Source organism: Orbicella franksi, chromosome 1, assembly GCF_964199315.1.
Source record: "Orbicella franksi chromosome 1, jaOrbFran1.1, whole genome shotgun sequence".
Lineage (NCBI taxonomy): Eukaryota > Metazoa > Cnidaria > Anthozoa > Scleractinia > Merulinidae > Orbicella > Orbicella franksi.
In genome coordinates, this window is record NC_138145.1 from 13,748,081 (window position 1) to 13,774,762 (window position 26,682).

Here is a 26,682-nt window from a genome sequence, read left to right on the forward strand (position 1 = left end):
ACCTCACTGCGTACTCACGACCTCGGTCAAGATTCTCCCATACAGACCTCTAGCTCAGTTAATAAGAGCTAATTATTATATGGCTGTGTCTCACAAGGACTGGGAACTACCGAATTCACGAATTTGATTGGCTGAAATCGATATTGACCACGGTCTAGATTTTCCCATCTAGACCATCTAGACCGGCATCTAGACCGGTTTCATTTTGCGTTGAAAAAGTAGCAAACTCAAATACAAAAATGTTCACCGTTTTCTTTTATTTTCTTCTCAATCATTTATGAAAGTGTCAAAAAGCCTGATGACAAAAAAAAAGTAAAGAGGACAAGCAAATTTCGGCAGGTTTAAGTTAAGCTCATCTCCGTTTGCAAGCAAAATGTCAGCAAACCATTTACATTAAACGAATTAAAGTTTCCTTTGCCATATAATAAACATCTTATTAATCGCGCTAAGTCGGTCTGTATGGGAGAATCTTGACCTCGGTCGTGCGTACAGACCTCACTGTGTTCGGTCTGTACTCACGACCTCGGTCAAGATTCTTCAATACAGACCTTCTGCTCGGTTAATAAGAGCTAAGTAATTTCAGCACAGCGTCTATTTCTTTAGTAACCGAACAGTCTGCCGGGTCTGCCAGTGTATGACGTCATGTCATTATATGCCCGGTAATCTGACCGTAAATAATTAGCCAATCATCAGCGTGCTACGCGTTGTGAGCCCGCGTTCCCCATGGTTGCTCAACGCCACATTAAGGGTTAGTACTTTATGTAAGCCTACGTATAATGTCCTGAGAATATGGCTGTAGCTCTAGTATACCCCTGTAAACCCTTGTATACCCCTGTAAACCTTTGTTTACCCTTGCATACCCCTGTAAACCCTTGTATACCCCTGTAAACCTTTGTTTACCCTTGCATACCCCTGTAAACCCTTGTACACCCCTGTATACCCCTGTAAACCCTTGTATACCCTTGTATACCCCTGTAAAATCTTGTACACCCCTGTATACCCTTGTAAACGCTTGTATTACCCTTGTATACCCCTGTAAATCCTTGTATACCCTTGTAAACCCCTGTAACCCCTTGTATACCCCTGCAAACCGCTGTATACCCCTGTAACCCCTGTTATACTCCTGTAAACCCTTGTGTACCCCTGTAAACCCCTGTATACACTTGTAAACCCGTGTATACCCCTGCAAACTTTTGTATACCCCTGTCAACCTTTGTATACCCTTATATACCCCTTTAAACCTTTGTATACCCCTGTATATCTTTGTTTACCCTTGTGTACTCCTGTAAACCCTTGTGCACCCCTGTAAACCCCTGTATACACTTGTAAACCTGTGTATACCCCTGTAAACTTTTGTATACCCCTGTCAACCTTTGTATACCCTTGTATACCCCTGGAAACCCTTGTTCACCCCTGTATACCCCTGTAAACCCTTGTATACCCTTGTATACAGGGGTTTACTCGGGTATACAAGGGTTTACAGGAGTTTACAGGGGTATACAGGGTTTCACAAGAATATATAAGGGTTTACAGGCGTATGCAAGGGTATACAATGGTTTACAGGGGTACAAAGGGGTTTACAGGGGTATACAAGGGTATACAAGGGTTCACAGGGATATACAGGGATTTACAAGGGTATACAAGGGTTTACAGGGCTATACAAGAGTATACACGGGTTTACAGGGGTATACAGGGGTTTAAAGAGGTATACAGGGATTGACAGGGGTATACAAGGGTTTACAGAGGTATACAGGGATTTACAGGGATATACAAGGTTTTACAGGGGTATACAAGAGTATACAAGGGTTTAAAGGGGTTTACAGGGGTTCACAGAGATATACAAGGGTTTACAGGGGTACACAGGGGTTTATAAAGGTAAACAAGAGTTTACAGGGGTATACAAGGGTTTACACGGGTATACAAGGGTAAACAAAGGTTTACAGGGGTATACAAGGGTTTACAGGGGTATGCAAGGGTATACAAGGGTTTACAGGAGTATACAGGGATTTACAGGGGTATACAAGGGTAAACAAAGGTTTACAGGGGTATACAAGGGTTTACATGGGTATACAAGAGTATACAATGGTTTACAGGGGTATACAGGGGTATAGAAGGGTTTACAGGGGTATGCAAGGGTATACAAGGGTTTACAGAGGTATACAAGGGTAAACAAAGATTTACAGGGGTATACAAGGGTTTACAGGGGTATGCAAGGGTATACAAGGGTCTACAGGGGTATACAAGGGTAAACAAAGGTTTGCAGAGGTATACAAGGGTTTACAGGGGTATACAGGCATTTACAGGAGTATACAAGGGTTTACAGGGGTATACAAGAGTATACAATGGTTTACAGGGGTATACAGGGGATGACAGGGGTATACAGGGATTTACAGACGTATACAGGGGATGACAGGGGTATACAGGGATTTACAGATGTATACAAGGGTTAACAGGGGTATACAGGAGTATACAAGGATTTACAGGGGTATACAAGGGTATACAAGGGTTTACAGGGGTATACAAGGGTAAACAAAGGTTTACAGGGGTATACAAGGGTTTACAGGGGTATACTGGGGTTTACAAGGGTATGCAGGGGTTTACAGGGGTGTACAAGGGTTTACAGGGGTATACTAGAGCTACAGCCATATTCTCGGGACATTATACGTAGTCTTACATATTGTACTAACCACATTAAGCCACACACGTTCGTTAGCAGAGGATTCCTAAAACGGCTGAAAATCGAGCCTACAAGTAGCTACTGCGTAGTGCTTTCAAAAATGGTAGGATACAAGATTTTAGAAGTAGATCGGGAAAAAATAGCTAAAAATCCTATTCTGAAGGACTTCCTGGAGCAACTTTTCTGTCCAATCTGTAGCTTCTTGGTGAGAGAGCCGATCGGCGTAGCGTTGTGTCCTCATCGATTTTGCAGGTCTTGCTTGTTTGAAAGGTAAGCTTGCGCTAAGATTTATCACGAGGCTAATAAACAAAGTTAAAAAATAAGCTATGGCAGGAGCCCATCATGACATCATGATATGAAGACCACGAAATTATTGTTAGGCTTTGATGGCGCGGGAAGTTCGGGTTTTCGCGGGTGTTTTGACGTCGCAGGAAGATCTGGTCTTCAGTGCTCTTGTAGGTGGACTCACTTGAGGGCCATCAAACTCTTGAACGCGGTTATAACTTCAAGATGTTCTTTCGATTTTCGCGTCACAGTGTTATAAGTGTGAGGGAGGCAGCCCTGTTTGAAAGTACATTGCGTGTACTGGGATCCAAGTATCCTTCGAGCAGCTTGCTTTACGGTTTTCGTGTACAAGTATTTGGGTCGTTTCCCCTTCAAGTTTCTTTCGCTGATGGCCAGTTCGGTATCGGTCCGCCAACGGATAAGGTTAGTTCGCCAACTTCCCTTCTTTTCGGTGAAGCGAAGTGATTGATCTCTTAAAATGATCTGCCATTGAAAATTTAAAACAAGTCGACCAAAATTTAAACATGTCGGGCCACTTTACATTATGATCGGACATGATTTCCGAACATTTCACCAACACCAAGTTATTGTCCATCCATAAAATTTAGATGGATGCATTGTTAAAAGGCTCGAAATTGCTACCGGTATGGTCGCCAATGTGGCCACAATTTCATCTTTGGCAACCAAAAATTCTGGTTTAGTTGACAGCCGAAAATACGTCTGCGTTAACAGGCTACCATAATGGCGACTACGTTTCTCCGTATTGACGATCAATAACGGTTATTTTCTCAGACGTTATGTCCTTCCAGAAATAGATAGTCAAAGATCTTTCCTTCTATAACATTCAATATAAGAAAAGAAAGCAATCTAGCCATTTACTTTGTTGTAAAGGATTCCGCTCACATCGGAAAACTTGCAAATGGCTCGTGTTTGAAATTGCCCTATAATGCATTGCAAACCCTTGAGCATTAAGTACGTCATGTATGCCTACCAATTGTGTTTTTTTTTTCATAAACATCACATGAGCTATGTATACAAAATTAGCAGCCAAAAAAGTCTTGGAATTTATTCTTTACAGATTTTATGGATTGAGTTCTTTTCTGAATAAAAGTCCTACCTGATTTTTATCACTTAGTCACCAAATGGATACTCGAGATTTTTTTTAATTTTGGGTCCTTGACTCAGAAATTTTGAGCCATATCCTGGAGCACATTATGGGCTCCTGCCATATCTAAAGCAGAAGTGTCCATCTTTCCTGTACTTGCCAAACAAAGTACTGTTCAGAAATCACTCTATTATGCATTACATGCATTGCGATATGCTGTTAGCCCTTCATATATGTACCCTAGAGTCAACTTTGGTCAGGAGCCCATCACTAGGAGCCTGCAACTCCCATACTAAGCCTATGTCACGGTATTTTTACAGACCAGTCTATTTTTAGGTTTCTTTTCCCATGAAAAAGGTCAGTTCCAGTCTATATGAGTGTGAATCGGTAGGGAGAAAAATGGCGGCCTCAGGTGGACATATCGACCTAATCTTCCGTCTGTGCTTGTGATTGGCCACTGAGGTTTCCTGCGGAGGTCTGAATTCGCAAGAAATTCAAACTAAAAATAGGTGGGTCTGTGAAAAGGCTGGGACAGGAGTAATTGGGGTAGTTGCACACTCCTAGTGATGGGCTCCTGCTTTAAAGGGACACAGTCAGCTGGAGTACATGCACATTAGATACCATTTCATAGCTAATTTACATATCACAGAGATGCAATCCATACGGTTTTCAATCAAATATGATAAAAATAATATCATACGATAAGCAAAAGGACACTCAAAAACAAGCTTTTCAGTAAACGATTGGAAATCAAGCAAAACACTGTGAAGGTTGAAGTGGATTTCTGGATGTAGTTTGATTTCAGGTTGAGGTGAACTTTTTTCAAAGTGAGAAAACTAGTTTCCAGGTCAGTGCAGTCCCAAGGCTGACTGTGTCCCTTTAATGGTAGCATTCAATAGAAAACTAGGTGTGCTTGAAAAGTATATAATCAGGAGATAACCAGGAGAGATTGGTGCATTCATCTTGTAGATAAAGTCATCTTATCATCATAAATGATAAGTGAATCAAATTTAAATGCAGTTTTGAACGATTTGTATTGAAAATCTTTATGGTATGCTAATAGATTTTATTATGCTAATTACTTATGCAAATCAATTATGCAAATTAAGGTCCGGTCAAATTGATAAGATGTCCGACCAAAATGAAGATTTGAATGGACACATGTCCTGTTAAAGAACAAAAATTATTTCCAGCACTGATATAAGATGAGTGCACATTGTTCATTTTTGTATGAGGTCTGTTCAATTTCCTGCACACTATCAGTATATTTGCACTACGGAAACAAATAAGACATCTAGATGCACTCTAAATGATCATACTGTTATTAGAGCATAAAGATAAATGCTTGGCTAATGCCAACTAACACTGACAATTTTTGTGGCATTAGCAGGGTTGATTAATAAATGTATCAATTATTTATCTCACGCTCCTAATTCCATGTGTAATAATACTAACACATGGCTTTGACTTTGTTTGAGAAATATTTCTACACTAAGTTTTCTCATTTATTTTTTGAATCTGATTTGCTGATGTAATATTCAACCTTAACATCATCACCTGTCTGATTATTCTTCAGCTTAATATTGACTTCTTTTACATGTAGTTATTAATGAATTCTTCTCTAGATCCCCTAAGACCGGTTTTCACTAGTGAAGGAGTGGTAGTCAAGGCTGTCATTAAGGTTTAATTTACCTGTAGCCTTGATCTTCACAGCCTTAGCAAACTTGTCACTTTATAGGTGAATTGTATCAACTACAGGCCAGTTCACCCATAACATCAAGGGTCCATCAAACATACTCAGCCATAACAGTTGTTACGGGTTACGGCCCTCATTGACAGCCCTGGTAGTCGGAGTAGTAATCAGAAGCAAACAGTGATATGATCTTGTGAAAGGGAAATCGACCGAATTGGAAGCAAAATGCCCATTCCACTCATGACTTTGTCGTTTATGATCTACTGAAAACTAGATTGTCATAGTCGGATGTAGAAGTGGAAGAAGAAAACAGTCACAATGTTTGATTCTGGGCCTTGTGATTGGTTGGTTCTTCTGCTTCTGCTTCCGACTCCAACAACCTAGTTTTTACTGGATCATTAAGTAATAGAGTCGTAAACAGAATTGGAAGATATAGAAACATTCTGATCTTTCTGACTGCGATTCCGTTGAGCTTATGACTCTGCTTATGATTCTGATTTTCAATTTTCAATAGGTTTGAAGCTCTCTTATGACCCCGACTACGACTCCAACTCCATCGCTATTGAAAACCAGCCTTTTAACAAAACTTTGGCTGAAAAACACTATGAAACATATACGGCACTGCAAACCTCATCCATATCCAATATAAATTTGGTATTGTTTTAACTGAGAACTAAAACAGCATTCACTCTGACTATTATTAAATTTCGTTTGTGAAAATGTGCTTTTAAGAGTCAAAGCCTTGGCATGAGAATCCAGCTGCCCACCTCATTGGGCAGCTGATAACAGGAAAAAATGTTTGTTTGCTCAATTATCATGAAAACATATCCTCTTTAAGTTTATTATTAATTGGAACCAGTTAACCTCCCCTTTCGCCAGCTTGTAGATTATTCAGCACTGCTTTTTTTCTGTATCCCCAAAGAAGATCCTCACTGCCAAGGATAAGCATGTCACTAGCAGCTGGTGATATGTGTTTGGTGATGCACACATTATCATCATCAATCTTTATTTAAAACATGAAATCTTATCATAAAAATGCTCTTCCTAGGAGTTGTGTGAAACATCGCAAAAGAATAAAGTAACTATAATTATTTACAGGAATGCATCAATTACATTAACTAATGAACTATTTAACTAGTGTACGGTAAAAACCTATATAATGAAACTTTCTTTCATGTATTTAAAGTGCACTATGATATGGCTCAAAATTTCTGAGTCAAGGACCCAAAATTAAAAAAAATCTCGAGTATCCATTTGGTGACTAAACTATGCAGGTGTCTGATTTCTGAGGGAATCTTGTTCCACAGAACAGATCCTCTGTAGTGTTGGCTACCTTTTGCATATTCAGTTCTTGGTCTGGAGACATAGCAATTTATCTCTGTCAATTTTGATTGTGTGCATGTACATTTGACCTGATAGAGGGGTCAGAGGAAATTTGTTTGTAATGAGTGTCCTCACCTTTTTCTGTTTGCAATGTACACATAGGAATTCACCTAAAGCTCTTTGCCCTGTGGATAAGCAGGAGTTCCTGGTGCAAGAGGTAACTGTGTTTGTGATTTAAGCAAACCTATTGAAATAAAAACCATGTAAATTAAGAGCTGTGGACCTGGGTCTTAAACATTCAAGTCTACTTCTTGACTTGGGACTCTTGTGTCTCATTTATCAGTATATATAGCCATTTTACACCCTCTTCCAATCTCCCTCTTAATAATAGCTCCTTAAAACAAGTATCGCCAACACCTGGGGGCATCTGGTCTAATGGCTTTTAAAACACAAACAACATGTATAAAAGCTTAAAGCTCCTTCACATGTTACCGGGGGAGGGGGTGGGGATGGGGGTGGGGCGCCTATTTAATTTTTCTCAAATTGTGGCCTGACATGATCATTTTTAGTGTAGAGTGCACTCTTGGGATGGTTTAGGGGGCTGCTCTTCACTAAGGCACTAATGTAATAACACAATAAGGCAATAACACCATTAGTTGTAAACTCTAATGTTTGTTTAATTAATTAATTTCAATTAATCAAGTAGCCTTGTTGTAATGTTATGGCAAAGATCAGAAAGATAACTTTTTATCCCAGCTAACGAGTACAAGCACACGTGTATATTCTGTCTCATCCTACTGCGCATGCTCAAAACCTGATATGTTTACATCTCCACCCTAAAAACTTTGCCGGGTGGAAGAAACAAACTTGGTCTCTAAATTGGAACCTAAATAACGCAAGTATTGTTCAAATTGAATCCGGCGCAACAAAATTCTCACACGGCTAAGCCAAGTTGTTCTGATTAACAAAGTTTAAAGGTCCAGCCTTAATGGCTTCTTTACAACACGACCACTTCTGGTTGTCAGATGTTGGTCGGCACTTCCCTCATCAACTGTAGCTGGTTTCTGGGGTGTCTGGGGTAATCCTGGTGACGGGACTTAGTGAGATGTAAATGTAGGTGCACTGGGCCATGGTGGATTGTCTTGGCTAGAGAGCAGTTGACCTTCAAGGCTTGGTGCTACTTGGCCTGACGGTTTTAACTGTATTCTGTTGCGCCTTAGTTCAGAACCACTGTTTGTCTCTACAATGTAGGATCTTGGCTGGTTCATTTGCTCTTTCAGTGTTGCCGGAGTCCAGGTCTTGGTTTTTGGTTGAAACACCGATACTGGTTGGCCTGGTACTAGCTTTTGTAGCTCACGTGTGGACTTGCCATCGTGCTGCTGTTTCTGAACATCTTGGCGGTGCTGCAGCTGATCTTGGTGGCATTCTTTTGCTTGTGACCGTTGGAGTCGTCCACTGCTGGGTAGTTGTGTGCGATATTCTCTATTGTTCAGTAACTTGGCTGGTGATGGTAAGTTGCTATCGACAGGCGTGGCCCGGTATGACAAGAGTGCAAGATACGGGTCCTGTCCTGCAGCCTCGGACTTCCTTAGAAGGTTCTTTACGGTTTGTACCATCCTTTCTATGAATCCATTGCTCTTTGGATACACTGGTGAGCTAGTAATGTGGTTGATACCCCATTGGTCACAGAACGCTGCAAATTCCTTGCTGCTGTATTGAGGGCCATTGTCAGATACCAGGGATTCTGGTATACCATGTTCTGCAAAGATTGATTTGAGGTGGTTGATTATTGCAGCAGATGTCGTTGAGCTCAACTTTCTAACGATGGGGTATTTGCTGTAATAGTCTGCGACTAGTAAGTATTGAGCACCTCCATAGTTGAACAGATCGCATCCAAGCCTCTGCCATGGATAACTGGGTACATTGTGTGGATGCAGTGTTTCTTTTGGTTGCTGTTTGGAAAACTGTGCGCATGTCGGACAGTTCTCTGTCATCTGTTTGATGTCCCTTGATATGCCTGGCCAAAACAGGCTGTCCCTTGCTCTCAGGAGACACTTCTCTGTTCCCATATGTCCTTGGTGTATGATTTGTAACATCTGTGGGCGTAGCTTACTGGGAATTACGAGTTTGTGTCCCTTGAGAATGAGGCCATTTTCAACACTCAGGTCCTCTCTGAAGTTCCAGAACTCTTTCAGGTCTTGTGGGCACTCATTTGGATATTCTGGCCATCCATGATGCACGACATCTTTTAAGTGACTGAGTACAATGTCTTGATCAGTGTACTCTCGTATTTCATCTAGTTTGGCAGGGCTGGCTGGCAGTGTTCGAGAGATTGTGTCCAGTTCCACCACAGGGACTTCATTGTCTTCTGCAGGGGGCTCCATGTGGCTAATCCTGGAAAGGACATCTGCTATCACATTGCCTTTTCCTTGAATGTACCTGATCTCCACGTTGTATTTGGCCATTTTAAGTAGGAGCCTCTGAAGGCGTGGTGGTGCGCTCGATATGCTCTTCTTCCAGATGCTTTCGAGCGGCTTGTGGTCAGTTTCGATGACCACCTTCTTACCAAATACGTAATGGTTAAGCTTTTCAAGCGACCAACAGGCAGCGAGTAACTCTCGCTCTATGTTGCTGTATCGAGACTCAGTTTCAGTTAGTGATCGACTGGCATAGCACACTGGTTTGCCCTCTTGCATCAACACACATCCAATGCCTTTAAGGCTTGCATCAGACTGGATTAGGTTCTCCTTTTCTGGGTCGTAATAGGCTAGGACTGGTACTTCAGTGATTGCTTGTTTGAGGTTCTGGAATGCCGTTTGGTGTTCTGGTTGCCACACGAATGGTACATCTTTTTTCATCAGCTGTCGCACAGGTTCTGACACTTGGGCTAGAATGGGTGAGAACCTGTTCAGGTAGTTAATCATGCCCAAAAAGCACTGCAGCTCTGTAAGGTTCTTCAGGGATGGCATATCACAGATTGCTTTGATTTTGGTTTCGCCAGGGCGGATCCCGTCGGGGGTCCATGTGAGCCCGAAGAAGGATGCTTCCTTCACTTTAAACTGGAATTTGTCTGGGTTAAATCTCACATTGTTCTCTCTTGCTGTGTCAAGGACAGTTAGTATGTGCTGATCATGTTGTGCTTCGCCCGTGCCATAGACAAATGTGTCATCTGCAATACCGCTGAGCCCTTCAAGTCTGCCAAAGACCATATCCATTTTTTCTTGAAACACATCTCCACTGCACGTAAGGCCAAATGGAAGTCTTGTCCATCTATGCTTTCCCCATGGGGTGTTAAAGGTGCACAGCCTACTGCTTTCCTCGTCAAGACTAACTTGCCAAAATCCACTGCGTGCATCAAGGATACTGAAGTGGGTGGAGCCGCTGACTTTCGGTATCACATCATCTATGGTTCTCACATAGTAGGGGTTGCGCTTGATTGCTTTATTGAGATTCCGAGGGTCCAAGCACAGACGGATCGACCCATTGGGTTTTATGGTGACCACAGCAGAGTTAACCCAAGGGGTATATTCATCTTGGACCTCTACCAGAATTCCAGATTCTTTTAACTGGTCTAGCTCTTCTATGTAGGCTTTCTGTAGTTGTACTGGAACCTGTCTTGGAGCATGCTGTACTGGGGGAATGTCAGAGTTAGTTTCGATGTGGTACGGGGGTCCTGGAAAGCAGCCAATTCCTGTAAAGACATCCTGATATTCTTCCAACAAATAGTCCTTTGTCAGTGGGAAGGGGTGTTGTTTGCCTCTGATGTCAAATAGTTTGACAGTATTTGCATTGGGCATGGGCTTTTCACTTTGTACAACATTCTGGGTGGTTGCATTTGTGCTGGCTGTGACTGGCCAGTTGAGCTTTAGGAGGTTCAGATCTTGTGCAGACATGTTACCAATTATGGCAGGGCCATCAACGTCAACAACTTCTGCTTGGATAACTCTGGGGTTGGAATTGTTAGGACCCTTCACATATATTTGGCAAGATCCAAGATTTGGGATCTCGGCTCCACCATAAGCAGTTAACTTCACTGTAGGTTGTTGTAAGCTTAGTGTCTCAGGGCTTAGTTGCTTGTATAGGGACTTGGGTATAATGTTTGTTTCAGCACCTGAGTCTATCTTACAGAGTGCATTCATTTGTTTTCCTTCTGGCTTCAGTGCCAAGGAGACTTCTAGCAGAGCCTTTTCTCTACAGGATACAACGTTTACACTCATGGCCAGGGGTGTTGCTTCAATTGGGCCCAGGAACACATAATCATCTAATGATTGGGTAGGCTCTGACTCAGGTATGGCATTGTTATTACTAGTAGCTTCAATCTCATGCACATCCTTCTTTTTAAGTTTTGAAAAGCATACCTTGGCAAGGTGTCCCACCTTTTGGCAGTAATGACACGTTGCATTTCTTGCTGGGCACTGTTCACGAGAGTGAGGGCCCCAACCACAATTCCTGCAGAGCTGCGTTTTTCCTGACTTGTGTCCTTTTGGGTTTTGCCTTGATCCACCGGCTACTGGGTTCAGCTGGTCGCTTTGGAATTGGTTTCTCCTGGTTGAGCTAACAGGGTGTACTGCTGACACTACTGGGTTCATTAGCTGAAGCTGCTTGTCTGCTGATTCGTCTGCTTTTGCCATTTCTCTAGCTTTACTAAATGTCAGAGCATTTCCTTCTTTGAAACACTCCTTTCTGACATGGTCTGAATTCATGCCGAGTACAAGGAAGTCTCTCAAGAATCGATCATGATGTTCCGATGGATAGTTGGCTTCTTTGACAAGGATTCTAAGCTTTGCAATAAATTCTTCTAACGATAGTGTACCTTGTCGAAGATTGTGTAGCTCCCAGGCGGCGATCAGCTCGTTTGAGTGAGGTTTCACGTAGTTTTCGAATTTCTTCCGGTAGTTTTCCAGTTTCTTTTGTTCGTCTGCCGAGAGGCCCCAGCTGTTGAACAGCTCCAAGCCGTGCTCACCGGCCCAGTAAAGCAGGTGCTTACACTGAATTTCTTCGTCAATTTTGGCCATCAGGCCCGTAAAGAGCAGTTCACAGCGTTGTTTCCACATTTTGAAGCGTGAGTATAGGTTTTCATCCGTGCTCCAGTCCATGGTTGCACCCTTGTCAATGAATGAGGTGCTGGCGGCCATGTTGTTTTCTTGAATCGATCGTACACGTGTTGTTCGGAAATTACTTCACTCTTCCACCTTCTCCAGTGTATCGAGCTAAATGGTATGTTTGGTTACTTCACGATCCCATTTCTGACACCATGTAATGTTATGACAAAGATCAGAAAGATAACTTTTTATCCCAGCTAACGAGTACAAGCACACATGTATATTCTGTCTCGTCCTACTGCGCATGCTCAAAACCTGATATGTTTACACTTGTGGGAAGGGGGGCTTGGTGGGGTAGCTATAGGTGCCTGTGTGCTTCGTTGCTTCTTTGATAACATGACCAAAAATATATATATTATATGGTTTTGCAAATCTCATGCTATCCTTGTGGTGCTATTCTCTTAAAAACAAAAGCAATAAGCAGATAAGTTAGTGTCAATGTCAACTATATGTTAGGTGAAAGATACATTTCATGCAGGACTACCCACAAACGTTGAGTGCTTTTCGTTGTGGTAGAACATAACATGTAAGACGCATGTGTTCTAGCATTGCTAGTGTGATAAACTCTGTTCTCGAGTTCAGTTGCACATTTTTTGTTTTTATTTTTTGTAATGAGTGATACCACACTCTCATTTAGGCCAGGGATAGCAGTTATATTCAGGTAACATCAGTTCTCCTTTTTTTAGTTCAAAGAATGCTTCTGTGATTGTGTATCTTCTAGAATCTTCCCTAGCTCAATTCAAGAAATCTCATCTGTTTTATAACTATTATGTGTTTGCCAGGGTTCAAATGAAGAATGGAAACATATTGCTTCTCTTTAGCAGCTTGTTTGTTTCCTCTTCTATGAAAGAGAGCCAAAAGTTCATATTCAGCCAAAACTTTCCCACATTAGTTACCTGTAAAACTAGTAAATTTGTGACAAAAGAAACTTCATTACTATTGCCGCAGACTCTGTGGCACTTACTGAAACCGCCAATTAATTTCATTTGTCAATGAGGTGACTTGCTCACCAAGACAAGAAATGGCTATTAGCTGAGAAGGTTTTTCATTAACCCTTCAGTTAATATTCCTATAAAATGCAGAAAGACAATTGCAAGCATTTTTTAGTTACAGTCAGACCTGTAGGGGACCCCATATTAAGCGGACACCCTCTATTAAGCGGAAAGCAGAACAAGTCCCATTTTTCTTTTCCCACATTGACTGTAAAAAATACCTGTATTCAGTGGACACCTCTATTAAGCGGACGTGGACACCTTAAACTTGACTTTTATGGTCATTTCTGTTGTTAGAAGCCTAAATCAAGTGGACACTGCAAAAACAATGCATGATTTTTTTTTTGTCCACGTTTTAGTAGATCGGTCATGTAAGTTTGCCAACAAACTGAGCTGTCATAGAAATGCAATGTTTTGTTATTCTGTTTTGTTTTTACAGAACTTTTGTTCTTGTTTGATTTTGTGAACCTTCACATGATTCGATCAATATAGATACTGTTACTGTATATTAAATAATATTGCTTTACCTCATGTACTTGTCATTGTTTATGGAAATACGGTATTTCAGAGTTATTGATCGTTCACAAAAATGCTATTTGTCCCTTTCAAGGTCTTTTAATACTGACCAATATTGATAAGATCCTTTTAAGATGAATTCTGAGCGAACCTGTTTTCAGCGGACACCCTGTATTAAGTGAACACCAGCAAGGGTCCCAAGGGTGTCCGCCTAATACAGGTTTAACTGTATTTTTTTTGGCATTTTTCTGGGTTATGTTATGAGTGGATGGGTGGATAAGTGAGGGATGCATGAATATCACACCAATCAGATTGTGGCTACTATCAACAACCAATCAAATTGCTCTTTGTAAAGGTGAACCATGTGTGTGAAGATTTCATCCTGACTTTAGAATGGCCATTGTGGTTTGGCCTTATTCTGACATTTCCGATGCTGCATTTACTGTGGTCAAGCCTAGGACTCTGTGGGTACTAATTAGAATTCAATAATCAGCTGAGAAATCAAAGTCTCTGGCATACACTAACTTGTGATCAAGGCATTGCTTTTTGCGTTACATGGAATTTAGAAAGAAATGAGTCTTAGCCACTCAACAATTAGGAGATTGCTAGGACAGGAACAATTGAGTTTTAGTGTAAGGATTAGTAGTGCTGCAACGACACACCAAGGCACCGGTGAATCAGGATATCTTTTTTCATGATACAAATATTGACATTTATGACAAGATATTGCGATTCCAGGACAGAAAGGCAATTTGTGAGAATTCTATTATAGATCTGCTGGTTTGATGTTAAAGTTTTGAAAAGCCAGTGTAGTTTCTGTGAATCTGGAGGGTACTGTTAAAACCAATGAATTCGAATTGATGAATTCATTGTAGAATCGCAAGTCTTGCTTCAAAGAAAATATTTAAATGTCAATTTGACAATTGATTGCCGATTGCCCTTCAATTGCTTTTTTCTATTTTGTAATCCATTGTTAAACAAACTGATGTTATCACTTTGAGAGCTAACAAGAATAACTTTAAGAAAAATGCTAGCATTGTCATACAGGTGTATGTACATTTGTATCACTGTTGATGGACTAAAGTGGCAGACTGAGATAGCTGATGGGTTGGTTGTAAGGAGACTATCTATGTCCAACAACTTAGCATTCATATTTGATTTTCCTATTTTTTTGAGAGAAAATTCCTATTTTTCAATCATGAGTTTCCGGTTTTCCTATATTTCTGAACAACCACACTGCGGCCACCCTGTCAGTGTCAAAATTTAACTTACATATATGTTATTGATAGTATGTTTTTGATTGATTTTAATTGACTGATTGAGAGTGCTTTGTTGATTGGATTGAATTGTCTATACTTCTTGGTCATTTTCATTGATAACATTAGTATTGTCTGGGGCCTTACAAATGGTTTTAATATACGCTGTAGCACATTTATTAATAACCAGTGCATTACAATGCAAGCTCTGCTGTGACCTACAACTGTAACAACAGCCATATGCAAATTGTTAACTTACTTTAACAACACACAATTAAAATAGTGCACCTGATCATGAAAAGACATAATCAATTGCCTGAAGATACCAAAGGATATATTAAATTTTTTTATATAAACACCAGTGAAATACCAGGATTTTTCATTTTACTAAAAAATCATATCTTCATTGTGCACAGTGAAGATACTATTTTTATCTTTCACACAGTGAAGATATCATTCCTTTTTGATAACATTTTTCTTTTGTCCCTTTAACTACACTTAAATTTGTTGATGTATGATTGAAACTTCCTTAGATCTTCTTCGGTCGTCTTCGGCAATCTTCGGCAACCTTCAGTAATCTTCAGAAAATGTTCGGAAATGTTCTGAAAATGTTTGGAAGCATTCGTCTGGCCTTCGGAACAATTAATTAGTACTATCCTCTATATAATTATTGCTTTGCCAGTCCCACTAAAAAACACTAGTATTAAAAAAATCAGTTTCATCCAAAAAAAGAAAGGAATAGATGGCTGCCTCTGCAGTTTAATAATAATTATAATAATAATCACAATCACAATCACAATCACAATCATAATCATGAAAATAAATTTTTTATTAATAATAAAATAATCTAATAAAGCTTTATTAAAATATTAATCCTAACAATTAGATAAATCAATGCAGAATATTCACAGAACAAAACAATGTGGTACAAAATATTTAACTCCTGAGAACTGAGAGTCACTCTGCTAAAATTCTGCTGTTCATCCAGTCAAATAGTTTAACATAATAATACAACAATTGAAGAAAAGGAATTTGATACACTCTGTTCATTAACAATTCCACAAGTTTACACAGCGGAAATTAATATTTGAGTAAATACGACCGAAAAGCTAAAAAAGAAAAAAAATTGACTTGCTCCAATTAAACTCACTTCCATCAATGGTAAAGAAAAAAAAGCTAAAAGCTAAAATCTTAAATAAATAACACCAGTATTAAAACAAGTAGAGTTTCGTCCAAAAAAAGAAAGGAACTAAAAGATGGCTCCCTCTGCAGTTTCATGATAATAATTAATAATGATAATAATAAAAATAATACTGGTTTGATATCAGCATATCCACTAAGGTGGCTCTTCATCTGATATAAACTACCTAAAAAAATTAAAATTACAATTTATGAATCAATGAAAAGAAAGATACTAATTTACAAATATATAGAATTGTGTATAAATGTATAATAGTATGTACATGAGAAAATTGAAAAATAAAATGATATTTATTAAGATGACTTCTCAGATAAAGCTTGGTCTTCTTGCAAAAATAATTAAAATCGGAACTGTTTCTGATATAAGAGGGAAGGCAGTTGAAAAGCTTAGCGATGCTGTCCTGAAAGGTGCCTTTCTCCTGTGGTGTAACTAATTGTTTGGTGGTATTTGAACACAACAGGTGTGTCTGATGGACTTCATTAACCTTAAGATTAGATGGCCATGATTTGAATTGCAAGGCCTTAAATACAAGTTTAAGTACATGAAACTCCCTTCTTTCCTTCATTGGAAACCAGCCTATTTTTAGGATGTCATTTGTGTCTCTAAAATATCGTCTGGTGACATGGAAGCAAACTGTAAATGCAGAAGCTTGCCTCTTCAAAAGAAAGTTGGGTAGTGGATAGAAAACTGTGTCATAAATTTAGAAATCAAAACATTATTATAATGAATAGTCCATATAACCTCAAAAATAATATTTCATAAATTTAGATAGTACTAACCAACCTACATATTAAACTTTTCATAGACTTATCTAGATAAACTCACTGAAGAAGCAATGAAGGATATTAACATCTGCTGCACAATTGACAGTAAAACTGGAGAACCATGTAAATGGGTTGGACAAATCAGGCATTTGGAGGTACAATGTAACTACTGCACATTTATTAAGAAATGTTGACTAGTTATAAAGGATGTTATTACAAGTACTGTAGCTATTATTGTTTTTTTAATTATTTTGTTTTAATAATCCTCATGTTGTGTTTCTTTTCTGGAGGCATCCCACATTTATTTGCACAACATGATAACCTTCAAAGTTGCGAGCTGTTCAGTGTGTTGAACTTCCATCCCTTTGAAAAGTTTTTCTCTTTTTTAAAATAATTTTGGAGAAACATCCATTTCAAACATGATAGCCCTGGATGTGACACAAATGTTTGTGTCCAGAAGGACGCACTTGGAAGTCATTTATGCATCTTTCCAGACATTTTACTCATGGGAGACATGGGAGGTGCAGGTAGTCAGATCACTACAAAATTTGTTGTAGAAACAAAAAAGTAACCCCAAGGTTTTCAAAATGTACATGGACTTGTAAGCAAAAAAATACCACAATGTAAGTTTTTAATTGTTAACTCTCATTTAGGTGCATATGGATTTACATCATAAGGGAGCTCGAGAGGCAACTGCTCAGGTAGATTGAAATGTTTTATTCTATTGGACTGGATTAACTGGTCAATAATATTGTTATTTGCTTTTATAATAATGACTGAGTATATTCTGAGTATATTACAAGGCGTGTTTATGCTGAGTAATTTTGTATGAAAGCCTGATGAAGTAAGGATTTACACTACTCGTGATATTTGAAAATTCTTTCAGATTGTACTCGCTTGCATAAAGGCTTGTGCAATTTTGGGAGAATTAAATTCAAATATCACTCTTAAAAAGTGTACGTCTAGTAAATCCTTTTTAAAATTGCACTTAAGATTGCATTTATACTAATTTGAGCAAAATCATTCATAAATTTCTACATCAATATAGCTCTAAGAATTTTGTCATTTATCGTAGATAGACTCTAACTCACACAGTAATATTGTACATGTACCTGTAACAAAATTAACTTATTTTAATATCCACCTTTGCAACAGAGCCCCTAAACAATGAAAAAGTGACAAAGTTCGTAGTGCATGCAGCAAGACATCACATGATATATTAGCAATAAGTTATTAATTTTGCAATTTTAAAGTCAGGGGCACATAGTAACATATTCGTGCATTTTGTTTTGATTTTACAGGATTTGTAGAAACCATGTCAGACTGTGATTTTGTGATGCAAACGCTCCTTATATATACAAACCATACAAGCCTTCAATTTTCAATCACTCTTTCTACTTTCATTTGAAACTGAAGATTTAAGACCTTAAACTGTTATAACGACAATAACAAAAAAGAACTGCACTCACACTCTACAACTCGACACAATGAACTTCTTAAACTTTTACTTATTTTTATGAGCAGAAATGTACTTTAAATTTGACCGCGCAGCTTTAAGCTTCCATAAGTTTAAGATTGTTCACTTTGACTTGATGATGGTGTTAAGAAAATGCTGAAATGTCGTTGCTAATTTAAACCAAAATGGTTTCAAACTTTTGATCTTAATATTATTATTACAATGTTAAAATAAATAAATTATAATATTTAGAGAGGAAGCCACATCGGCCTTAGCTGGCTTTCTTGCAGGTGCTCTTTCCTGGTTGAATTAGAATTTGGAGTGTTGGTTTTTGTAGAGGGAGGAGCTGCAGAGAACCCAGAGAAAACCCCTCAGAGCAAGGCCAGAACCAACAAACTCAACCCCCATATGGCACTGAGCCTGAATCGAACCTGAGCCACTTTGGTGGGGGGCAAGCGCTCTCACCACTGTGCCATCTCTGCTCCCCGTAGTGAAAAGTGAAAAGTTTAGAAAAGCACACCAAAAAAGAGACAAACAGCATGGCCGTCACTCACGTCACTCACCTACATGTAGTAAAAAGCTGAGAGACTAAACAGTTTTATCGTGTTAACGCGTGCAGACATTGTAATTCCTCAACATCGAGGCATGATTCTCTCTTTTCTGTGATTACAGCTGAGCCCCGCTGTCTTTCCCAGTACTGCTCAAGGTGCTGTTCCTGGTCCCTCTACTTTGCCCTTATTTGATCAGCCAGACGGTGAAGAATCGTGGAAGGAAGTAGCGCAGGGTTTGATGGACAAGGTACGTGCATGTGACCTTTTCCTCACTACCCATTATGTTTGATTTTGATGAGATGAAGGACAGAGTACTCGAGAATCGAACATCAAATGAGTTGAAATGTAACAATAAGAAAAATATTACCATTGACATAACGTGAAATTATCATGAATAGTTACGGTGTATGCGAATTCAATGTTATCAGAATTAGTGAATAAACTTGCGCTGAATACCTATACTATAGACACGCCGTCTATCATTTTATATTCTCAGCAACGTATGGACCACAATGACATTCAGGAGTTAAAGCAACAATTTGAAGTGCTCTTACGAGCATATAACACTGAAAAACACAGACGTGAGCAACTAGAGAATGTGGTGGCATCTACAGCGGAAAAATTTCAACTTTTGGAAAACAAGGTAATCCTCTGATTATTTAAATTTTCTGTGTTAATTCTTTATTTCTGATTCTTTTTTTTTTTGCTAATCAGTAACAACGGCAATAAGTTATTGTAATAGTGTTAAAGTTAAGATAAAAACATAAACCGTCAATATTTGTTTCGTATTTTCAGCAAAGTATGGATCGCACCAATATGGACCAGTTACAACAGCAGCTTGCAGCATTTAGTGATGCAGTGGTTACTGAGAAACGGGAACGTGAGCGATTGCAGAATGAAATGAGAGTTATAGAGGGTCAAGTTAAAGTTCTGGTAATTCTTTTATTGTATGTTTATCTCATTGTTAAGACAAATATAAGCAAATTGTAAGGATTTTACTACTCGGTCACTTGTTCTATCTGCATCTAAAATTGTAATGTAAATGTGGTTTGTTTACCCATGGAATACGGAAGAGCTCTTATGAACTCACCACAAAGTGTTGAGAGACCCTGGAAACGAGGTTGGCGTCGAGATTGAATTAGAATTTAGATCGTTGGCTTTTGTACCATCATCATCTTCTGCCCTCATTGCACCATGGGATGCATAAGGCCTTCACAGTCTCTATCGAGCGTGAGTGATCTTGTGCCACCTTCCTGATTTCGCCCCAGGTCAGATGTATGGAGTTAAGTTCCTTCTTCTATGTTGTTTTAGGCCTTCCCTGTTGTTGGCTTTTGTAAAGGGGGGAAAACTAGAAAACGCTGAAAAAACCCTCGGTGCAAGGGCGAGAATCGATAACAAACTGAACCCACTTATGTCACCAGGTCCAGAATTAAGCCGGGCAACAATGGAGGGAGGTAACTTGGGTGCAGACGTCTACCATGTCCTTTGTGTCATGGGTTTTGTAGGAACACTTTGCCATGATGGCCACTTGAAAAGAAGGAAATACGAGACGTTTGCACGCAGGCTAGGGGGAGGCGGTTATCTTTAAAGTGACAATCGAGGAATGGGGAACTGTAATTCCACTAGCGGTGTAACTCTCATTGCGCCGATTCTCGTTACACCGGTACGCGTTTTACAACCAGCCCTCTGAACCTCATGTTTAGAACAGGGATGGAGTGGCAGATTATTGAAACTTCAGTCATGCAAGGTATATGATTGCTTTCCTTGTGGCGCAAACAGGGCGGTTTTATTATTTAAGTTTTAATTTTTATCTCAGTTCATATCTGATCCATAACATAACCATGGTTTGCTTTACATTTTTCTTAAAGTCGGAGCGACAATGGACGACAAAAGTGTTGAGACGCTTGGCAGTAAAATTCGATTTTCGAGCGTCTTGGAAACATTTCCTCCCCTTGCCCCCCAAACAATGTTGATTTTTCTATTCCTTAGACTGCACAGACTACAGCGCCTACACAACATTGAATTTGGGGGCCGGGGGTATCAGAGAATTCACGCCGGAAGCAAATAAAATAGAATAAGTGCCTAAATATCAAAAAACGTCGTTTTCTAAAAGTGTCTCAACTACTTTTGTGTCCCATTGTAGAATTTAAAAAAATATGTGTATTTGATGAAAAGAGATATGCTCGTAAGAAGATATGTATTCAAAGCCACCAAATGCACCCCCTCGCCAGAACTGCAATAGTTGTACCTGGAAACAAGCCATGAAACCAAATAGGTGAAAGTGACATATTTCATATATACGTATTCTCAGCAATCTATGGGCCACCTTGAACAGCTGAAAGAGCAACTTGCGACCCTTTCTGATGCACTTGCTACTGTGTCACGTCAAGGTGAGGAGTTGCTACAGGAAGTAAGAACTGCAGAGGGCAGAGTTGAAGATCTAGAACGCCAGGTACCTCTTTAATTTTATTTGTTTATGCTTGGCATACGTGTGGCGGAATATCTGTAAAGTAGCTGGTACATTTTTTTTTAGCTAGGCTGTGTAACTACGCGTATGTTCCACGTTAAATTAAGTATTGTATCGTATATCGTATCATATCGTATCGTATCGTATCGTATCTTATCGTATCTTATCGTATCGTTGTATTTTTCTTTTCTTTTATCTTTTTTTTTTTCGCGGAGATACTAGCACATAGGTGCTACTCTTCAGTGCGAGCTTAAATAAAGTTTACTACAACTACTACCGACTACTTTCCTTCTCGCTCCTTTTTTTCTCTTGTCACCTAAAACAATGGCAAAAGAAAATGAAAACTGTTGATTCTGCATTACAATTACAATGGTAGTTGTACAACACTATTTTCAGCAGCGTCATGACCAAACTACCACCGAACAGTGTAAAAGACAGCTAGAAGTATTTGCTGAAGAATTTGCTGAGGAAAAAAGGAAATACGAGCAATTACAGGACAACGTTAATACTGCAGATGGCAAAATTCAGGTTCTAGGACGAGAGGTATAGTTCATTGATTTTATAAAATAATGTGTTTTTCTCATTTCTCTATTCATTTCTCGTTTCGCTGCCGCCTTCTATTCCATTTATTTCTTCCAGTTTTTCGTCGACAGAACTAGCGTATCATTAACTTTTGATGACTAAGTATACTTAACGCAGATGTGTTTTTCGTTACTCTTTTGTATGCAACTTTTAAATCATGTCATGACGGTACTTCTGACTCCCCCATCGACTCCTACAAACTACTCCTGTTCCCAGTTTAGAGAACACAATATAACACAGCTTTAATCAGTTTCTATTTGGTTTTTGACAATTACTCCATCTAACATTTTAGGGGATCCATCCATCCATCCATCCACCCACCGACTGATGTTCTTACCACGTTTTGACGTCATCTGTGATCTATTAAACAATTAGATTATGAGCTTGAGATTTCTGTCGCGTGATATGCGCCCGAGTCAACTATCACGCATAGAAATCGAGAGCGAATAATCTAATTGTTTTAGTATAAACCTACTAGTCGATCAAACCTTGATCTAAATCCTCTTCACAGACACTTCGAAAACGCCAAAAAACGGCTGTCATTTTGTTAACAAGGGCACACTGCTACGCTACTCACTATCTATTACAGAATAGATAGTGAGTAGCGTAGCCAATCAGAGAACGGCATTCGTGATAGAACGCTAGTAGATTTATGCTTATACTGAACAGACGCACGGCATCATGGAACCTATTTGTCTCACATATATATACATTAAAGAAACAACAATGTTAATGAGGTCATCTATGCGTCTGTCTTGCAATTGAATGCAGTCAACATAAGTAAGAACCAATCAAAATGCGAGTATAACTCGACATTATATAATTATACATTGACTGATTTAATTAATTAATTTATTTATTTATTTATTCATTTATTTATTTATTGTCAACTGATTAATCCATTTTGCGCTTCAGTTGGAAACTCAAAAGAATATATGTGCCAGTGCCGGAGCAGAATGTGCTGGAGAGTGTGAGAGAGGAATTGAAACTCTAGCTCTAGAAAGTGGAATACTTCAAGAGTACATTGGGCGACTTCAAAGTGGGTACCTTGATATGCAAAGAAGTCTTGGCGACCTGGAAGCACAGTTTAGGCGCTTTGAAGATGAACGCCTGTAAGGTTTTGATGGAAGTTTGTAATGTGTATCAGTAATGAGCTCAGGAGTTAGAACATTTTAGCTCAAAGTTGCAGACTTAATCATTAATCTAGGATCCAAGTGTACTTTGTTCTGAGGAGTGAAGTGTCGAAGGCAGTTTCGTGTTCTTCACGGTTCAATTGTTCGTTCTTCGAAGTGAGTCGATGCAAGACCTTTTTGTTATTGAGAACTACATGGTCCAGTCGAAGTCTGTTTGTTGTTGGTCGAATTAACTGTTTCTATACATTTTCCCCACATCAAGAACGTGTTAGCTGGGGATAAGCTAGACTTACCCAAGTTTTTTTTTTTTGGAATTCTCGTGACCGAGAGCTTTATAAAATTCTCTGTGGGTAATTTATTTCTTATTTATGAAAGCGCGATCCGAGACTAGTACATTTTGTGCATGAAACGCGAGTCAAAGTGCTTTGAAACGTTGAGCTATTGCGGGTAACGCACGTTATACCAAAGCTGCGCTGAATCGCTTAGAAACAAAAGCGTACTTTACTTAATGTTCTGCCTGTATGACTTTGCAACAAATGAAAAGTGCCTGACACTGACATCCTCAGACGTCTTCTACATGTTCCCAAGAAATTATGCATCCCGTTATACTTTGAATAAAGTTTTTTCATTTCACCCTTTAAGCAAACCAGGGTGCGACGGGTTGAAGCGAAAGGTTGTGTTCCTGACCCTCCGTTCTGTAGTTTGAACGATACAATGGTACATTTTCAGATGTATGTGTAATTTAGCCGTTCCTATCAATATTGACAACCAGAGTATTATATTTTCACCATTCACAACCTCGTACTCAAACTTAAAGTTTGAGTCTAAAGACGGATAAATTACATAGCTCATTGGTATTAAGACTGTTTTTTAAATCGCGGAGCAAAGCTTCGAATTTTATTTTAATTATAAAATATGGCCAGGAGTGAGTGTACTTGCTTTGTGGGACTCGTACCATCTGGATGGTATGCATGATTTAATCATGACGTTTTTAAGGCGTTAGTTCTTGTTACTTTAGGCGATTTTGCCATGTGCAAACTGATTAAAAAATTAAAGAGCTGAACGAAACACTACGCACAGCGAAAAGCGGGCAAGCTAGATTGGCTTGGAGGTATTTCATAAGGTTTAGAGTTCACAGTTCAAACAGGAGGAAGGCAAGATCGCCTAAATTAGCGCGACTCACGATTTTAAGGCTGGAGGTTGACTCCATGATATTTATGAACTACGACGCCCAAGGTGTCATAAAAAAAAAATCATTTCTTATGTAAGGGGTTTTTGTAAATGTTGCCTTCTGTTTTTTACTGGCCTCTGTTTGTATAGATTTTGAAGAGACATGAGCGAAGTTTTGTAGCATTTTGTAACAGCCCACACAACTGGTAATGAAATTGAATAGATGTAGATGTATTGCCGCAAATGCAATTTACATATGGTATTAGAACCCCATCAACAATTTTTCTGTTCCATCAGTGGTTGTTCTGGTCCCCGGGCGTGGCGGGGGGGGGGGGATATTTGACCCATGTTTGGGTAAAGGGGTGCCGCCAAGGGTTCGAAATCCTGACCCTGTTGAGGACAAAAATACTCTAAAACGCTACCCCTGTGTAGGACAAAGAAACACAAAGAAACTAGAACTACCGGTACGATCTATTCTGTCAATGCGCGCTTGTTATAATACTAATAAGTGGAAAAATAATTTAAATTAAAGGACACAGAAAACAATAGCATTCTTGTACAGAAAATGATCTGATGTTGATTGATGACCTTGTAAAGGCCGGTTAACGTCTGTGATCGTAATACCATACCCTGTTTAGGACAGGTTCTGACCCCGTTTAGGACAGAGGCGAGTAAAATTGTATACACTGTTCAGGACAGCGAGGCCAAAAAAAACCCTGTCCAGCGGCATGTCCCCGTATAGTCCAAATAAGGGAGTATCCCCCCCCCCCGGGTTCTGGTCAATGCCAAAAGCACGAACTTAATGAAAATTAAACATGTCATGTTCAAAGTCAATGTTGCCGTTTGCAAACATAGAGGAAAAGATCTAGAGGTGCACTATTTTATGATGCGATCAATAACGTGATAATTATTTCACTCTGGTTAACTGGTTGGTGTGGCCATGGGGTATAATATAAAATATTCTTTTAATTCGGGTATAATTATCTGATTACAGGGATATTTATTAATATGTAATATGTATTAGAGAAAGAGAAAAAAGATCAAGGAGACCATTATGAAATTGATGTTTGAGTGCCTTTGTTGATATGAGTCATATTCCATAGCCCGCAGAACAGGCGGATTAGCAGGGCAGAGAGGGAAACGCGATACACGAGCGGGAAGCGCGAGACGAAAAAAAAAATCCGCGGAATCCGCGCTTCACACTCGTGTATCGCGTTTCGCTCTCTGCCCTGCTAATCCGCCTGTTCTGCAGGCTGCATGTTCCATTGCAAATTGATTCTATCGTCGTGGACTTTTCTCTGATATATAGACCATCGATCTCTGCGCTGCGTTGACCGTTCCACGTTCACGCTAGAAGTAGAATTCTACCAGTATATAATAATAATAATCAATATTTATACAGGGTGACCCCTTCAGTCGCAGGACTGGTATCAACGGGGGCCCTGTATAACGTAAAATAAAAAGAGCATGTATAAATAATATATATCTATAAAAAAAAACTAACTACTTTAAAAGATACGCTGAAATGTTTAAAAAATTTAAAAGCTTAAAAAGGTAATAGCGTTCTCATAAAAATTGGATATAGAATTGAAAATGTTCTAAAAAATAACCTAAGAAAAAAAATCGGAGATAGCCTTGAAACGTTCCTTAGGTGGTAAAATCTTTATGTTCGTTGGAAGGCTATTAAATGTGCATGCACCATGATAATAAAAAGACTTTTTAGCGACATCTAAATGAAATTTAGGAAGTATAATGTCAGTGATTGACGATCTAGTGCATCTGTTAAAAACATGTTGGTTGTCGCTCTGGCAGCGTAACAGGAAATAGTCTTTAAAGTATAGAGGAACTTCTCCGACCAAGCACTTGTTAACTAACAGTGCACAGTGCTTTTCCATGGTTTTTGTAAGAGAGGGCCAGCGTAGGTTCTCGAGTATTGTTTCCGTGGCTATGTCAGGTTTAAAACCGTATACGATTTTCGCAGCTCGTCGTTGCAGGCGTTCAAGAGTCTTTCTGTTAGTGCTTCCCAGAGGGCAAAAGCACGTATCACAATAGCTTAATATCGGTAGCACCGTGGACAAATAGATCTTATTTGCTGCTTCCGTGGTTAAACAACCTCGTAATCGTGACAGGAGGCCAAGTCTGCTAGCAACTTTTGACCTTAAATAGCTTATGTGATCGTTGAAAGATAAACACTCGTCTAGTAAGACTCCTAGGTACTTGAACGACTTTACTTGGTTGACTTCCTTTCCTTCCATGCAAAGCGGACTATGAGATTCAGATCTGACTAGCCTTTGCCGAGTTCCAAATAAAACATACTCAGTTTTCTTTAGGTTGAGGAAAAGACCGTTTGCTGTTAACCAGTTAGAGACGTTATTGAGATCAAGGCTTAAGTTCAGCTGTAGTTGGTCA

The 26,682-nt window shown here is 39.3% G+C and overlaps 1 protein-coding gene across 3 annotated transcripts; it reads left to right on the top strand.

Annotated features, from left to right (window-relative positions):
* Nucleotides 1-20: 20 nt before the first annotated feature.
* Nucleotides 21-23,876, top strand: LOC145477992 (uncharacterized). Of its 3 annotated transcripts, XM_081455886.1 has the most exons (11): nucleotides 22-2,055; nucleotides 2,145-2,947; nucleotides 7,246-7,300; nucleotides 16,956-17,069; nucleotides 17,568-17,615; nucleotides 19,043-19,168; nucleotides 19,418-19,564; nucleotides 19,717-19,854; nucleotides 21,233-21,373; nucleotides 21,785-21,931; nucleotides 22,886-23,876. In XM_081455886.1, exons 2-11 carry the CDS (start codon nucleotides 2,778-2,780, stop codon nucleotides 23,084-23,086), a joined length of 1,287 nt encoding a protein of 428 aa, XP_081312012.1. In that variant the 5' UTR covers nucleotides 22-2,055; nucleotides 2,145-2,777; the 3' UTR covers nucleotides 23,087-23,876. The 3 variants fall into 3 exon arrangements, with proteins under 3 accessions (XP_081312018.1, XP_081312012.1, XP_081312003.1); XM_081455892.1 differs by having other exon boundaries at nucleotides 21-2,947; nucleotides 21,788-21,931; XM_081455877.1 differs by having other exon boundaries at nucleotides 22-2,947.
* The last annotated feature ends 2,806 nt before the right edge of the window (nucleotides 23,877-26,682 follow it).